The sequence below is a fragment of the Lepidothrix coronata genome, unplaced genomic scaffold, assembly GCF_001604755.1.
Source record: "Lepidothrix coronata isolate B3197 unplaced genomic scaffold, Lepidothrix_coronata-1.0 Scaffold52, whole genome shotgun sequence".
Classification (NCBI taxonomy): Eukaryota; Metazoa; Chordata; class Aves; order Passeriformes; family Pipridae; genus Lepidothrix; species Lepidothrix coronata.
The window spans coordinates 1,840,425-1,858,237 of record NW_016690232.1 but is presented as its reverse complement, the minus strand read 5'-3'; the positions used below and the strand labels follow the sequence as shown (position 1 = coordinate 1,858,237).

General features: G+C 43.9%; 1 protein-coding gene across 1 annotated transcript in view; it reads right to left on the bottom strand.

The window, feature by feature from the left end:
* The window catches only part of NOTCH2 (notch 2), an 85,237-nt gene extending 67,661 nt beyond the window's left edge, over positions 1-17,576 (bottom strand). The window contains exons 1-2 of the mRNA XM_017815861.1: positions 17,495-17,576; positions 7,873-7,954 (exon numbers count right to left, since the gene is read on the bottom strand). Coding sequence (XP_017671350.1) covers positions 7,873-7,954; positions 17,495-17,576 — 164 coding nt within the window. The remainder of the gene's footprint in view (positions 1-7,872; positions 7,955-17,494) is intronic.
* Positions 17,577-17,813: the final 237 nt, after the last annotated feature.

The following is a 17,813-nucleotide window of genomic DNA, read 5'->3' as shown; positions in this document are numbered from 1 at the left end:
ATATTTAGCAATAATTCCCAATCTAGAAAGCACAAGGGATAACAGACATGAGCATTTAAAAGTTGAAGCTAGATAAATTCAAATTAGAAATAGGGTAATATCTTTAGACACAGACAGTCTCTCAGCAGCAGAGAGAAACAACTGGAACAACGCATTTAAGGTTGCAGTGGAATTTCTCCATCACTCATGCTTGTTTAAAAGAACACCAGGATTGGCTGTTTCAGGAAGAGTATGCACGCTAGTTCAAACAAAGCTGTTCAGAGAGGTTATTATCCAAGTTATGCAAGGGGTCATTACTAGATGACCACAACTGTTTTTTCTCATGTTAAAATTTATTAACTAGCTTTTTAGCCGTATGTGTAAAGCAGGAAAGTCACATAATAGATGTGCGTAATTGTAATTTACCATTGCCCACACCCAAATTAGGCTCCTTTCACCGTATCTTAATACTTTCAACTTCATACCCAAGAGCAGACATGAAAGAAGAGATTTTGCAAGGCGAGGCAGGATTAATAAAGTTACAGAAAGCAAATCCTGAGACAATACCCATGCAGAGTATCCTCTGCCTCCTGTGCCACCCTTGGTGTAACAGCCGAAGGCTGTCGGTCAGCGCGAGCTGCAGCCACATCACACAAGAGGCTTCGGGTATTCTGGGCCTAAGCCACAGCAGTTCTATAGACTTCCTTTAACATCCCAAATCCCTCCTCGATCCAGGTTGGAAATCAGTCCAAACGCCAGCGGGCTACAGCACAGCTTTGTAGGAGCTCAATCACAGAGAAATCTGGCACCCAGCGAAGACGGCTGTGCCAGAAGCTGGAGGACTGCTCGACTCCCACGGCATTCAAGCCTGCACACGGTGCACTGGCTGGCTCTGCTCACAGACCGTCTGGGTAACCACGGTTAAATCATGTCTCTGGACATCTATATATGCAGCCAGCAATTGTGTAAAGACAAACTGAACTTCAGTCCCAGAAGCCTTACAAGTTTTGGTCATAGGGATTCCTTCTGGTTTTACCACCATCAGTGATGGGGGATTTGGGCAGCTAAGCAGTCCTCAGTGTCAGCAGTGCACCAAGCTCCTCGGACTAAAGGCCACAGGCACAGGACACGCACTTGTAGTTCTCTTTATCATGAAAGAAAGAGCAACAAACCAGAACTTCACAGAACCCCAACTAGGCCATCTCATAAGGCAAATGAGCTACTCCAACACCACCCACTCCACCACCAACTACAAAATAAACCAAAACACACCTAGAAGTTGAGTCCTAAAGTGATTTTTCATTGAAAGACTGTAAAGCAAACCAGAAAGCCTAGAGGAACATTTCATGTTTAGTCCACAAGCAGCAAACTACCAAAATATGTCTCCTCTCCCACCCACTAACATTCAGAGATGCTGGAAAGTGCATTTAACTGTTGCTCCTAGACAACACTGATTAAGAATATTGCTGGTACAGTTTAAAAGGAAAGCTGAGATCTGTGCTCTGAGACAACACAACCATCACCCACAAACAGCCCAGCATTTTGTACACAAATGTTCTGGTACAAAGTTGAAAAGCGCTCCAAGACCAGGCTTGTTCTGGTATCTTCTGAGGCTAATCAGAAAAACATGAGGGAATGCTCCAGTAGGGAACAGCAAAAGCTCTTTTAACTTTAGCTCGGCCTTACAGACTATGCCAGAGGGAATGTGCCTGCCTGTGGAAAGATGGTAGGTCAGGTACACACAGCCCCTGTACCCACCATTTTGTTCTCCCCCTGGAGAAGTGCTTGGTCACACAGTTATGCAACTTTCCCCTCCAGCAATTCAGTGCAAGCCTTTTTGAATGTTACAGAACAAAAAACCTACAGTCCAGATTTTCAACCATGTCTCCTGTCATCAACATTTCTAGGCACAAATACTAGTAATTTAGTTCTAAATGTCAGTGTAGACAAAACTGCAAATATTTGCTCCCGATTCATGGGGGATTCATTGGGCACCACGTTGTTCCTCTAAAAATAGAGGCAAACACTGCAAAAGTGCAGTCTAAGTCCAGACTTTTTTAAAGGATATGATTAAACTCAACAGCAAGTCCAGCTTCCCACCACCCCTGCTCTGCTCTCATCCCATCCTACTCTTTCAAGTTCCCTTTAGGAGAGGAAAAAAAAAAAAGCCACTTGTCTACAGAGCAGCTTAAAATTGTAGCAGCTTGTGTCAGCTCCAAATGACATGCTCAGAACAGGAAACCAAATCTTTTCCAAATAAAAGCCACTGTTTCTCCTCAGTTTTCCATCTAACACTCAGAAAAAGAAACAGGAAGATGAAGTTTGTTCTGGCACTTTCTGGAAGCACATGAGGTCTCTTAACCTACTTCAACAGGAATTTAATCTTTTAAGAACAAATTTCACATACAACTTAATTCAAATCATGATTTCTGAAAGCTAGAGAGTTTGAAATGGGAAAATGTCCTGTGGGCTGCATCAGCTATGCAGCTGCTTCTAATTAAAGCTTCTCCTTTACTCTCTCTGGGCTACTTTCCAGCACAAATACTTTAGAGCTCAGCCTTTTTTTTTTTTCCCTCCTCCTTTTCAGCTCCAGCCTGCATTTGCCTTAGCTCAGGCTCTCATGGAGCTAAACAAGAGACGTAAAAACAAAACGAAGGTATTTATCCCAGTTTGAAGTATCCACAAATCCACAGAGCTGCATTCACTCTAACAACCTAATGCTGCAAGTGAAAGTAAAAAGATTCACGAAAGCTGCACTTTTGGCTCTTCTGCCACAAAACCACGTTGAAGTTACCTTCCAAAACTTAGTTCTCTCCTGCTCTCAACAGACTTCTGGAAAGTATGTCTGGTCTGTTGGAAAAACTTCCTCATCTGCCGTACTATATTTGCCTGGGCACATTCACAAGACAGTCTCTTCAAATGCACCTTATAGACAATTTTAACCAGACTTCCAGATGTTTGATTTTCATGGGAGTTTTCTACTCAGGCCCATGATATCATCTGGAGATGTACAGAAGGAAGCAGATGGTTTTCATTTAAAAAGCGAAGGGAAGAATTTCCTCGTAGTCTTGCTTCTCCCCCCCCCCTCAACCCAATACTCCCTTCTCTTTGACTGGAAGATGCTTCAACAGAGAGGGAAAAAAAAATGCAGTCTGGTGACTAACGTGAGAAGGGTCTCAGCTATTTTGTTACAGATTTTAACCAGACTTCCCTCTGGCTCCCAGGTTCTGACTCCCACACCTACACCTCCTCTCAGGAGGGAGAACAGGATTCTCTGGTTAGCTTTACAAAGGCTCCTTCCCATGTCTCAAGGCACCCATTTATGCGTCATACTTTGAATGCAAACTGTGGGATGGGACGGCCTCTCTGCTCTGCGTTTAAAGCACCACACAGCTATTGTTCCTCGTGCACAGAAAGTGCCTCTCCAGCGTTCCACTCCACAGTGCTCCGAGGAGCAACAGCAGCCACAGTCTGAACGGGCAAGGTTTAGTTCAGCTTTTTCTGCCCATCAGAGCACTGAACAGCTTTTGGTCCGCACAACAGAAAATTTTGACCGAGTGACTGAAGTCACAATTCTGTTCCCAGAATTGAAGCTAACAGTGTGTGTACCCTTCCCTTTTTCCTCTGCCCTGGTCTCAAGGGTCTCCTTTAACTTCTGAAAGGAGACAGAAGGAAACAGAAAAGGGCAGACCATTCTCAGAAAGGGACAACTTTTCAACTTCTGCATTTAGCCTCTTCTGGAAAACTCTCAGACCTCATCCTGCTACAAGGTCTCCTATGGGTATTCCCCATTCACTGGTCTAGGAGGGATTAGTCTCATGAGACAGATCCTAAGAAGATGATATCAGTTGCAGTCTCAGAAGCAGTGCTGCAGTCTAGGATCTTGCCTTCAGCCCCAGAAGTCCTCTTAAATCCAAGCTAAAATTAATTTATGAAGATCTAGCTGGAAGGAAAGGTAGGAAAAAACCTGGCGAGGGTGTCGGAATTACTGATGGTTAGAACTGGGATAGAAGCCCCTTACTGCCATGCTATTGCTGAGTTGAGTTTAGCATTATTTGAGGTCCTCCTGTTGCCAGTCTGCAGATAAGAGGTAAAAATTCTATCATGCAATGTAAAAGGTACACAAACTTCTGCATCTGGTGAGAAAAACGCTGCTTGCTGAAGAGAGAGGAGCACACAAAGCTGCACAAACCCTGACAGCTTGGGGCACGAGAGGATGTGCTGAAGGAGACCGTGCTTTTGGCACCTCAGTCTCCCCATTTGACTAAGCACAGCTCTGAGGTTTTTTTACAGCATCAGGACTAACAAAACACTTTAGTGTTAGAGCAGTACTTGGTTTCATACGGGGCTATGGCTATCCCTTCTGGACACATGAATTGCAACAGTCCTAAGGTCAAAAATTCAATCTTCAAAGCCTGCCAAGCATGAGAAATAGCAAGGCCCAGTTTCCTCCCTAAACCTTGGAGTACCCCTAGGTCAACTCCCTTCCCACTTCTGCTTCTCTCCCTGGCACAGTCTTGCTTCTGCTCCCTGTCACTGAGGTGGGAAGTTGGGAGAGGCCACAGCTGTCAAACATGGAGAAATCATTTAAGAGACTCTCCTTTAGGGCCCAGCCCCACTCCAAGCACAGAGGGACTGCTCAATCCTAAATTCACCTGCAGAGCAGATCCTTACACTCAGAAAACAGCAGCCAGCGATGCCAAAATCTCTGCTTAGCTTGTCCTTGAAATAGCTCCTTGTACCCACACCTTCCTTCCCAGCCTGCTGCAACTGCAGAAACACTGCAAGTTCACAGTACTATCCCACAGATTCTTCCTACTACTGCTTCCCCAGTCATCCAGCAGCAGGAAGACGAGAGACAGTTTTCCTGTGATGTTCACAATTAGCACTAAGCAATAAGGAATCGTTATCCCACTTCTTTACTGGATATGAAAGGATGCCAGAAGACTCCTTCATGCTTGACACCTCAGTGTGCAAAAGGCTGCCTGGAGATGCTTTGAGGGGAAAAAAAAAAAGCCACCTTCACAACAAAAAAAACCCATCACAGTGCAATGCAAAGCCAAACTCCAAACTGAACTGAAACTGTTTTTTGTCAAAGCAGGACTTAAAAAGCTTGGAAGGATGGGTGCCCTCTACAATGTTGCTGCAGATACAGGCATATTCCTTGGAATAAGGCCTGCACCTTCACTATGGTATGGTCGCTGAATGAGTATAGAAAGAGCTCTCACACAAAAAAATCTGGCCTTGGAAGATTCAAACGCAGGAATGTGTAATTTTCTAAATATAAAATCAAGGTCAGGAGAGGTCAGGAACTCTATCAAACAGTGCCACGGAACGACAGCCATAGGCCAGCAGCGTCACCAAGGGAACGGAGATACTTAAAGGGCGCTCACAAGAGCAATCTGATAAAGATCCAACCCCTGCTTCCTTAGAAGGGTTACAATCACTGTTCCCATAACAGATGCCAGATACACCATAATAAAGGTTTCTTAGTAGAAAATCAGCTTCTTTTTTTTTTTTTTAATGGAGTAGATGCTACAGGATTTTCGGACTAAGAAAGCTGTTTAAGCACTAAGCTGCCATTAGCTGCTGGGCCAAATATCTAGACTAGGTGCTTTGTTATCAGTGCTTACTCATGTCTTATGACATTTGATTTCTGCTGATGCAGGTTCTCCCTCAGCCATTCGCTTGATTCTTACAGACAGCAAGATTGACTGGATGGCCTGACCACACACTACCACAAACAGCTCGGCTGAGAGGAGATACAGAAGGAGGAAGAGAGCCTGTTACAATAACTTATTGCTCAGCAGAGGAAGTACTGCAGATAACTTGAAAAAAGTGGAAGGGGTGGAGATGTTGCTAATCATTCAGTGATCCTGCAGAGCCAGAAGCCAAGTTGCTTGTTTTAATAATAAATTCAGTCTCCTGAGCAAAAACATTTATACTCTTACAGCCATCAAAAATTCAGAAAGTCGTTTACATTACTAAACCAGATTGAAAGTTCCCCTATTCAGAGTTCCTCATAGTGCAGGAAAGAAAAAAAAAAGATAAAACCAAAACAGGATGCTAAGAATCAGGCTGCTAAAGGTAGAGACTCCACAACTGAGGTGGGTTTTGCTACTTTTTTCCTTCCTTTCTGCAAAAAGAGTTCTTGAGCCACAACCAAAAAAAAAACCAGACACATACTAATCTCTGTATGCAGTCCTTTCCAATTACTCTGGCACCTGCAAAGGAACTGAGCTGTTACTTGAAGGAGGGGTTGGTTTAAAACCTGCAAGAACACTCTGCACAAGAAGGAGGAAGGCAACATTAGAATTATAAATAACTCTGTGCACTAAAAAATGTAAGAGTGGTCAAAGCAGCCATTGTAATGAGGGAAATGTGTCAAGATCTGGACTGCACTACAAATAGTGAACAGAAGTTAATCAGATGAAAAAACTCAGACTATAAAAGAAGCAATTGTTAGGACATGGTTAAGAGAAACATGCAAGTTGAAGAAAACATCCTTAGGAAGGTACAAGCAGCACCAACATCAACACCAGTCTTATTACCTTCCTTGTGACCTACATTCTTTGGCTCCAGACTACCATGCTTAAGTACACATCAGAAAGACCTACTAACGTCACACTATTTCTTGTTTCAGTCTCAAAATACAAGCATAAAGCAGGAAGAGTTCCAGCTTTCTTTTCAGAAGGGCAGCTCGTTTCAGCCGACATCAATACAAAGCCATGGAAAGGAAAAGACTGGGAAGCAGCAGGAGTTAGAAATTTTAAAAGAGACTTACACGGAATAGCAAGTCACACATTTGCTTTTCTGTGGCCTTCCAGCACATCAGGTATTGATTTGAAACTGAGAAGAACCTCAAATTAGATTGTGATTTCCCCTTTGTGTGTCACAGGTGCAACTTAAGTATATTGAGTTTTATGTACCACGTTAATAGAGAACTAAAGGTTGTGGCTAGGAAAGACGGATGTGTAAAGAACAGTAAAGAGCAGAGCTGTGTGTTAACTAGGCTGAATCAATAAGACAAAACTCACTAATATTTAAAGAATTCTAGCATTAAGATAGTGATTTAGAATGCTAGAAAATTACATAACTTGCACTGATGAAGTAAACAATGTTTCGAAGATAATCTGTTTACTGCGGACATAGTAAATTAAACCCGCCAAACAAGGAGGATACATCTTTTGACAAAATATCCCTTCATTAAAAAAAAAACCCCAAAATCCAAATACTGCAGTTTGAAAGGTGAACTACATTTAAATAGATGTGATATCATTGTCCAGACACCACACACCCTATCAAAGCTTCTGCTGATGAGTTTTCCACACAGCAGCAAAGTGAAGGCACCACTGAAGATGGGTGTCAACGTTTACCAAAATCAATTACATAATAAAAACAAACCAGGATGTTTGTTTGGATTGTTTTGTTGGTTTGTTTTTGCAACTCCCAGATATTACCTGCACTTAAGCATGTAGAAGGGAACTGAGATGCTTCAAAGTGCAGAATAGTTCTGAAAAACCACAAAAATATTCAAACTGGGGCTGAAGCTCTACAAAGTAAGGCAAGCTATAAGATGAAGAGCAAGTTTCAGCTTAACTTGTGGGCCTGGAAACAAGGTACAGAGTTTACCTCTATGATTGATTTGGCCTCGGTTCCTCATTTAATGCAAAGAAATCCTACTGACAAGATCCAAACCCAAGAATTCCCGATTTCTTATGTTACAAAAAGCTAGAACACAAGAAGTAACACATTATCAAGAAGCATCAACAGTCCTAAAACTTACGCTGAAAGCGCCCAGTAAGAAAATCTTAAGAATTCACATTTCCTTTCTGGCTAGGACCCTGAATGAAAGATTGGTAATTAAATGGATAAGAAATGAAATCAACTTACTTGCAATATCCTGTACCGTTTTGATACGAAATGCACTTTCCCTCATTAACACATGGCTTGGAATCATCCATACACTGCAAAGCTGAAAGAGAAGAAAACAGTCAAATCGGTAGCCACAATACGTGTCAAGTCAAAGCTTCATGAGTATATTTGGGTAAATGAAAATTTTATAGGACTGGAACAAAAACAAAGACACAATCACATAGTTTAATTTCATCTCTGGCAGCATCAAAAGAGCCAGACTGAAAGAAGAATCAAATACAGATTTGTTCATCAGGCAACCAAATCTTTCCAGAATATCTGTTAGGTAGATTTTCAAAGCAAAGCATTCAGTAATTTCAGCAAGCTACAAAGGTATTCATGTCAGCACCTGCATATTTTGGGTTAAATGTCCCCAGTTACTACTTTCTGATCAAAATTCTGGACTGAAAGTCTCTGAAATGAGAGGCAAGTACCCCTAAGCCTTCTTACAGAATATTTTGTCTCAAACTCTTTCATTCTTTTTTACTATCTCTAGGAACACTTGGCACTGAAACAGGGCCATCCGTCCCTCATGAGCTCACCTGCCAAACATCTCTAGCAATCCAGAATTTTCTGCAACATCTACTGTTGTGGCATTCTGATTTCAGACAGAATTGTGTTTGAGAGCAAGTGAAAACATCAGAGCTGTTAACGACTTTCAGCAAAGAATTTGGTATTTCTAAGGAGGAGATACTCTAACTCAAACTCAATATTTTCACTGCTATGTTTTTAAAAAGGCATTAAGTATGATACCATTCACGGCTGCTCAATTTTTATCCAAATCTAGTGGAAGCTCTAGAGATGGAACCAACACATCAGCTCCAGCTCTGGCAAGTGCTTGTCCCATCACAGGGACCTGAAGCAGCACTCGGTGCCTATTTCTGAAGTGACCAGAAGGGTGAGAATTATGAAACCCTGCAGGAGCAGAGTGCACTCCGGAACCACAAAAATTTAGCCAGTCCAACTAGACCACAGCCTGCCATTTGAATAGCACCAAACTAGCAGATAAAAGCTCCTGGAACCAGATCATCTGGGTTTTATCCCAAACTGATCCACATATTAAGAAGTCACAAGCTCTTCCCAGCCTCCAATGCTGTTTCCTGGCTCCCAAACTCAAACAATTCCACGCCTTTATGGACCTCATTTCCACAACCTTTTTGTATTTGGGAAAGCATTTAAACAATCTTAATTACAGGCACCTCCAGGCATCAATAATACCCAACCACCTAAACTGCCAGCTGCTGTATGGCAGATTCCCCCTCCCTTTTTTTTTTTAAGGATTGTTTTCCTTTCCCCAAGAGGTATTAAATTTCCAATACAAATTCAGTAAGGGGCCCCAGGGAAAACTGGTCCAAACCACCACTGAAGTTGATACACTGGTGACCTAAGGAATGGGATTCAGAAACAGAAGAGTTAACACATCAGTCCCACTAAGCTCTCCCTGCAACCAGCCCAAATTCAGTCCAGCAATTGGACAACTTGGAACAGACTTTAGTTCTGCTGTCCAGAGCTTTAAGTGTTATTTCTCAATAACCCTGGAGCACATAAACAGGTCACACACACTACGAGGTACTATAGGAACGTTTCACGCTTGCAACCCCTGTAGAGAATACAGTTAAATTAAACTCAGTTCCCCAGGAAAATTATCAGTGTTTCCCACAATACAAGTATGCTTATTGCTGTTAACTTGATTTCTGAAAAAGGGGCACTTGGATGGCGCTGCTTCTGCAGAGCTCTCAGGAAATGAACAAAATTCCACTCTGAGCCCCTTTCAGATAACCCCTGAGGTCAGGGTAACCAAGCGACCGAAATATTAACACGGATTTTGCACGGCATTCCCTCCCACAGAGGGCAAGAACACTTACGCTGATTTGCACCTGTCTGACAATTTTTATCCCATTTAACGGCAACATCCACATGGCTTTGACTCCCAACTTCATCTGCTGCTGTCTAACACTGCAGCAGCTTGTTTTCACAGCGAAGATTAGCTCCAGTTAGCAGAGCTCGGTTACACTGTGTCCAAGAGAAACTGCACTGTGTCCAAGAGAAAGTGTAACGATTCCGACAACTCCCACCACCCCTGCTACTCCAGGGAAATGGAGGAGGGTTAAAGCCAGCCTTCCCACATTTCAGAGAACCACGAGGGGAGGCAGGCTCGGTATTCTCATCTCGCCACCTTGAATTTTCATTCTTTTCACACCAATCGAGCCAGTGAAGCAAATACTCAGAGGATTATTCCTTTTGTGCTCAAATCTTTCAAACACAATTTTGTAACCTCGTCGAGTACCCGCGTCCCCAGTGAGAACTGAGCAGCCAGTTGATTTTGTAACCCACATAGTAAAAGCTTAACTAGCACTTGGCCAAAAACACCCTGCAGCACAACTGCACGGAGGGGAACAAGAGGCTGATGGCTTTTGGGGTCACAGTAAGGATCCAAATAAGTGATTCCAGTTTGGCTTGCTGGGCCAAATACAGACACAGCAGAGAGGATTTAGCAAAGTAACCATTAATTTTTGCCCAGGTTTTTGACAAATTATTCCCACCTTGAACTGCTGTTTAGCAGGTCATTAAACTACTACCAGCCCTTACAATTCTTTAACAGAGACAACGGGGCAATAAATTTTTAAATATATATTTTGTCTATAGTAACTCAGAAGTGAAAGACACTAAGAAAAAGTACAAAATATTTTTGTGTTTGTCTTCGGCTTTGGACTAAAATAGGCTGAAAATAAATATTTTGAAATGCAACTAAAGCTGAAGTGAATGTAAATGTAACCATATTCTATATTAAAATGAGTATTAAAGAGCCACGTGATTTCTTTAAAAAAAAAAAAAAACAGAAATCACAAGGGAAATCGAAGACTACAGTTCTCACAGTAAAATTAGCATTTCTTTGCACAAAGCACTGTCTTCCTGTATTTCATGATATCTTCCACAATTTCACAATGCATGCAAAACATGTCATTTCAACACTACTTACTTCAAAAGCTACTTTTCTGCTACTCTACCATGTTGTGCTCAAGAGTTAACAGTATCAGGAACTTTACCTCAGCAGCATAAAAAGTTTGTTTCACTACACCCATTACATTAACTGGGAATACTCTGGTGTGTAAGGCACGAGAGAAGACAGCCTTGTCTTGAAAAGATAAAGCCACATACAGAGAGCACCAGCACTCTGTCAAGGCTTTGAGTCCAACATGTTGATTCTGACAGTTTTCTTCTGCGTTTAACAAAAACAGAAATGGTGAATTGTTAGGTGGTTTTCTGGACTTGCCACAGCTTGACAAAACCACCAAGACCACCAGAAGCTGGGATAGCCCAGACCAAGCACAAGCAGTGACGTTTCCAGCCCTCACACCCTGGTGCGGTGGAAGGCTTGCTCCCACACGCCAGCAGGTTGTCAAGGGGAAATCCCGTGGCTTTCTCAGGTACTCAATTGCTTCATAATTTTTATCAGTCCCTTTAGGGACTATTGGGAAGACACCCCACGATTTTTGAAAGACTGGCTTCTCATGAACTGGGCAGGCCAACATTTGTGAAAGGAGTACCCAATTTCTGGCAGTCATCGTGGCTGAGTTTGAAGGATTTCTCAGATAAGGGCTCTAAGTGCAGGCGAGACGGACACTATTAGCAATACAACCCAGCCTGGAGTCCATACAAATGCTGCACGTCCCTGCACTGAGATGCAAACTCTAAACTGACATTTAACATCCTTTTAGAACTATTTTCCAAGGCCAGAGTGAAAAATAGATAGCCACTGCTGTGAAATAAGCACAAGCAGAAAGCGTTACTCACAGATTACATACAGAGAGTGTTGAGATTCTGAACACCCAAATCCAAAGCTCACACTTAACTGGAACACAATGTCACCTAGGTTTAATTTTTTTGGCTAAAGAGACAGTTACAGCAAATCTAGGAGAAAAAGAAAAGTTTTGTTTCTGCCTCATTGTTCTTTACAATGCCAAGATGATCTGGAAGTTGTGATGTGGTTTCCACACTTTATCTGCCCACTATAAATTCAGATATTTTCTAGGCTAGAAAATTAAAAGAAATAGTGAAGGATTAAGATCAGAAGCTGCGTCAGAGTTCAGCTTTTAAAAGAGCTTTGATATAGGAAAACAGATCCATAATCAGAGCAAGTCTGAAAGGGCTTTGTTACAACTACTAAAAGGAAAGTAACTAAAAGGAAACTCCTTGCCCACAAATTCAGAAAAAGTCAAGCAGAAATAAAAATGAAAAATACCAAAACAATCAATGCAGCGAAAAAGAGACTTTATAAAGCTGGTTTCCTGTAGCTTTGTGGTTGATTATCCTGCATCTAAGAAGGTGCAGGCTCTGACCAAAGGTTTTACTGTAAATAAGGGGAGAGTGACATTCTGGTAGAGAACATAGCTGTACCAGCAACTCAGCTTTCTCCTTGGAAGGACACTATATCCTCTTTCTGTCCATAAATTTTTCATTAAGTGTATCAGAAACAAGACCTTTGTCATTTGTGGTTGAAACTTGTCCATAGGTTCAAAACTTCTCATGGGAGAGGGGGGAAAACAATCTACTTGAACATACAAAAAAAAAGTCAGGCTAAAAACACATTTAAGACCAGAAAGAAAACCGAAGGGCAAAATAGGTTTCAGTAACTTTTAAGTAGTCAGTGTATTTTCTGTCTTTACTGAGACTCATGAGAAACAGCCTGACATTTCAACTGTGCTACCCATTGTGTATTAAGAGAAAGGAGAGAAAAGGATTTGAAGCCCTCAAACAACAGCAACACAAGATGCATGGAAAATCTCATGCTCAAGGTTGTTTGTCAGAGGTGGATCAGCTCTGAAGAGGACGACCATCAGCATGGCCAGAAATGCCAGCTACACAACAAATCGAGGGGGTCTCAAATTCCAAGGAAGCAAAAAACAGCTGCTGATTCCCTTCAGGAAAAACAGAGCGTGAAAAAAGCAGTTAAAGGAAAATGCTGAAACATGAGGTACATTCTGGAGGAAGGTCCTCGATGTGCAGAAAGGGACAAAATCCCTCCACAGCAGCACCATGCACCACACAAACAACTGCTGAGAAAGCTGGTAAGGAGTAAGCAGCACTCCACATATGGAGAAAACACACAAAAGATAACAAAATTCTGGAGGAAAACCACAAAGGACTAATTACACTATTCACTAACCTCAAGAGATTACAGTTCCAGTGAGACTACGTACCAGGGAAGAACCCATAGTAAATAATACCAGGGAAGAACCCATAGTAAATAGCAGCTAGCTGAAAATAGGGAAAGAGCTTTTTCTTTTTTTTCTGAAGAACAGATCATCCCATGGCAGCCACACAGAGGGGGAAGGAAGCAAACTGGTAAAAATCCTTACTGTGAAAAAGGGGTGAAGCCTGATACTCAGCTCAGATTTAGAAACTGTTAACATTTGGGGAATTTAAACAAGCTGACCAGTTTGCACTTCACAGAGAGAGGGCAGTAGTTAAGGACAAAGCTTGTCTACAGGGCATGAAAATAGTCTGTAAAGTAAAATGCTTTAATCAGATTAAGACATCTCCAATGTTTTTACACACAAAAGCCTGAAATCGATTGGATAACACAAGACTCATCAGCTAACAAGCTAAGCAGAGCTCAGAGGAGTGTGCAGGCAGTCAACCAACACCCCATACTTTTTGGGAGAGAAAATCCCAATATCTAAACTGGTTTCCTTCACTAATGTGTCTAGACAAGTGTAAAAAATTTGAGAAGAGAATATTAAAGTGGCTTTCAGAAGAACCAGCCAGTAAAGAAGAAGAAATTCTGCTACAGAAGTTCATCAGATTTTTTTGAATTCAAGAATGCCAACAGCAAATCTGACTACATGCCCTGACATTATCTGTTCCAGATCTCTCCTCCAAGCATCCAGGAACCATAAAAACTACTAATTGGCCCTCCTATGAACAGAGCTAAGGACCATCATGCAAATTCACAAGTAGAGTTGAAGTCTTTCGTCATCAGGGTCTTGGGCCCAGGAAGCTACAGGATGACTTATTTATGTTAGATGCAGCTACAGTTCATGTGATACTGTTGTTGTTGAAAAACTACTGATAAAAGCTCACATTATAATACTACTGAATTCAGGATGAACTCATAACACAGTTCGAAGACTGTCAGACGCCATATTCTCCATCTCCTTACACAGCCGCTGTTCCATGCCTTCCTCTATTTTCAGTTTTCCAAACAAAGCCAAAATGCCTAAAATCCAGAACTGCAACATAAAGCACTTAGTTGGAAAAAAAAAAAAAAGTTTTCAACAAAAAAATGTAGGGAAGGCAATTAAAGAGCTGAAGAGGTATTGGTGTTTCCATGGCAATCTGGCAGGCGGGAGCCATGCTCGCCTCTTCTCCAAAGTCTTCCGTCATTCTCCAGCACTAAATCTCTATTAATTTGAACATTAAGCATGTTTGCCTGTGCAGAAATGTTATCCCACTACTTGTGCTGAGCAGAGCTTCCGCAGCCATCCAGGGTGTTGTCAGAGAAGCAAGATGAAGACTTGCTGCACGGAACAAACAGCAGACGCCCGTGCCATTTTGAGATACAAAGCTCTTTTTTCATACCCACAGCAGTCTAAAAAAAGGACATGTGCCCTAGGAACAGATTATTTTCTAAACAGAACGGACAATTATTTCTGCAGATCTCAGATGACCCTGTTTAGAACGATGTAAGCACTGTTTCTTCTAGGGGGGCACTGACAGTCCTTGACTTCTGTTGTCAAGATGATTTCAAAGTGAATTCATAAAGACTAATAATATATCCACAAAAGGACCTTTTAACACAGATGCTTAGGAAAGCTTCTTTTTTCCTCCAACATTTCTCAAACACATCCCAAAGGATGGGTGAGAATTAATAATCACTGTATCCATTCTCCACTTAACAGTCATTAGCCAAGAGCACAAACTTAAATAAAACGATGTTACATCTGGAGTGACAAAGCATGACTGCTTGGTTTTGATCTTAAGTCCAGAAGAAACACACTGCCAGAGTCCTGCTGCTGCTTTTCCACCTATTCCTTGTCCTGGGTTCAAAGTCCAGCCACCCATACCCTCTCATGGCACAGACACCACTTTCGAAAACAGGAGAAGCTGGACAGGACCAAAGCCTACTGAAGGGAATCACCCACCTATTGCAACAGCAACAAATTAAAAAAAAAAAAAAAAGGGAAGTAGCTGTGAAGGCTGACAAAAACCCAACCCATCCACTATAAGATATTCGAATGCCAAATGCCACCAAGGGCGTGAGTCCTCCTTTCCCAAGGATTCAAGTCCTGAGAACATCAGCAGGAGGATCTTCACGTATTTCTAATCTGACTAAGTGATGCCCTGCAGGAGGTGATGGGAGTTAACCAGATTCTCATCGTGTTCCCTTTTGAAAGTCTAAATCAGCATCTTTGATAAGAACAAATTTGATAGACAGTAACACCTTCAGAAAATCAAGTCCAACTTGCTCTCCCATAAGCAAATCCGTAACAAGCAGATCAGTGCTGTCAGCATTATCTGAAGTCCTCCAAAGTTTCACTGTTTGAATGCTAAAGACCTCAAACTGCAGTCCACACCAGTGCAGCGTTGATTAAAAATCCATTGTAACCTGTTAGAAACACGGGCTGGCAGGCAACAGCAGCCCGGTGAGGCAGAACTCAAGACTTAACGACAGTGGGTAATTAGGGTGGGCTTAACAGCCAGGATTCCTGCCTGATCAGAAGCGAAGGGAATCTCTCACAGCCAGTTATCAGGTGAGTATCCTCACCAAAAGCGCAGGTGTTGCTGCCCCACCCCAGCTTACTGCACCTTCAACTGCAGCCCTTTGCAAAACTAAACTGGAAAAGCAAGTTACTGCACCATGGGGCTTGCGTGATGAGGCAGGGCTGAGTAGTCCAAACCATAGCGTTTAGTGCATCCAGGAGCCTCCTATTTATTGACCAAGAGGGCTGACATCAGGTACCTGCCCTTTCTTGCACAAGAGCATCAAGCCAGTTGAATACGCACCTGAAAATACCCTTTCGGTGATTTCATCTTTCCCTTTCCCATTAATTCAAGCCACAGCTCCCACTCCCAAGAACAAGATGCAGGTCAGTATCTCATGAAAAACAGGAGTCACTTTCAGCCTGGAAAGAGATTTCACCCACAAAGCCAAAAACTTTGGCAGAATGGGAAGACCTCAACCAGCCTTACAGGTGTCCATACCCAGGCAAGTGACAACAAGTGATGCCACAGCTATTTCTCCTCTCAGCCCATCAGAGAAGGAACCAGTAGGGCCAGCAATAAGCTGGTAAATTGCTGGTATATAAAGTACAGATTTAATAAGTGCACATGACATTTGGTCTTCACAAAAATAGTATTTTGCCATCTTACATCTTACCATGTAAGCCATTTCCAGAAATAACAGTTCTACTATGCACCATACCTCTACCCTAGCAAGAAAACATATTTCTGAATTTATAAGACACCTACACTTGAAAGACCCTTTAATTTTCCAGCCCCTTTTGAGCAAACCTGGCCAAAACACGTTCGGGAAAACAGCTTTTTTTAACTCCAACCATCTTCTTGCAACATATTAGTAGAACTAAGTCAGATTTCAGAGGGGCTTACTGGAAAAAAAAAAACAATAACATTTCTCCCAGGAGACAAATAATGACCATTTCAAAGTCAAAACAGATCGACTGATTGACCGACTACTCTGTGTCCAAACCGGCAGAAGTGGTTAAAGCTCTGCAGACAACAATTTCCACTCCTAACCATACCGAACAACAAAACTAATTATCACTGTCTTGCTCGCGCTCATGCCCTAAACAACTCCCACTAACACCTTCTTCCATCGCTGCACTGTTCTCAAGTCATCTGAAAAGCAATCCAGCCTCTCAGGAGTAAAAAGAAGGAATGAGAAGTCACTGCTGGTCCTCGATAGCTTTAACGTGCTGCAAGGCTACACAAGCTTTACTCCAGGAGCAGGAGATCCACCAGAACCCACCAGTTATGTCTATGGACCAGTGATCCAGCCCAGCTGTAAAACATACTGAAAACGCCAGCGCGAAAGGGGGAACAGTGACAAAAAGCGGCGCTTTCCCCAGATGTGCACACATGGCTTCATCACGCCTGGACCGACTAAAAAGAGGAGGAGGAGGACACGTAGAGATTCCCTCCGTGTGTGCAGGAATGCCCCCAACAAAGGCTCGGTGCTCAGGTATGCGGAGCGCCGGGCGCCGCAAACCATTTTCTCCCCGCGTTTTTAAAGCCCAGCCCTGCAGCTCTCTCCGGGAGCAGCAGCGGCACATCCATCCCCGCCACGCTCCGCCAGCCAGGGGCGGCTTTCCCGCCGCGCGTGGGTGCCGCGGGGGAGCGGCTCCCCCGGGAGCGCCGTTCCCACGGGAGCGCGGCTCCCGCGGGCGCTCAGCCCGCCGCCCCCGCCCGCACCGGGGGCCGCGCACACCGACCCCCGGCGGCACCGAACCCCCGCGCGGCGACACCCGGGCGCGGGTGCCCATCGCCGGCAGGCGTGGGGCCGGTCCCCCCCGCCCCCGCGCAGCCCCTCGCTCCGCGCACACACACACACACCGCCCGCCCCGCGCCCCCCGGCACTCACCGGCGGCGGGCTCGGCGCGGCGGAGCACGGCCAGGACCAGGGCGAGCAGCGCGGCGAGCGCGGGCCCCGCTCCGCGGGCCATGGCCACGGCCGCTCCCGCCGCCACGGGCTCGGCGGAGGGATCTGGGCGCCCGCCCGCGCGGAGGGACACGGCCGCGCCGCAACGCCCCCGCTTCCTCCGCCGCGCCGGGACACGCCCCGCCCGGCCCGGCCCGGCCCGCCGCCAGGGGGCGCCAACACTGCGAGAGGAGGGGCGGGAACGGGGCGGGGCCGGGAGGGAACGGGAGGGGATGGGGATGGAGATGGGGATGGGGATGGA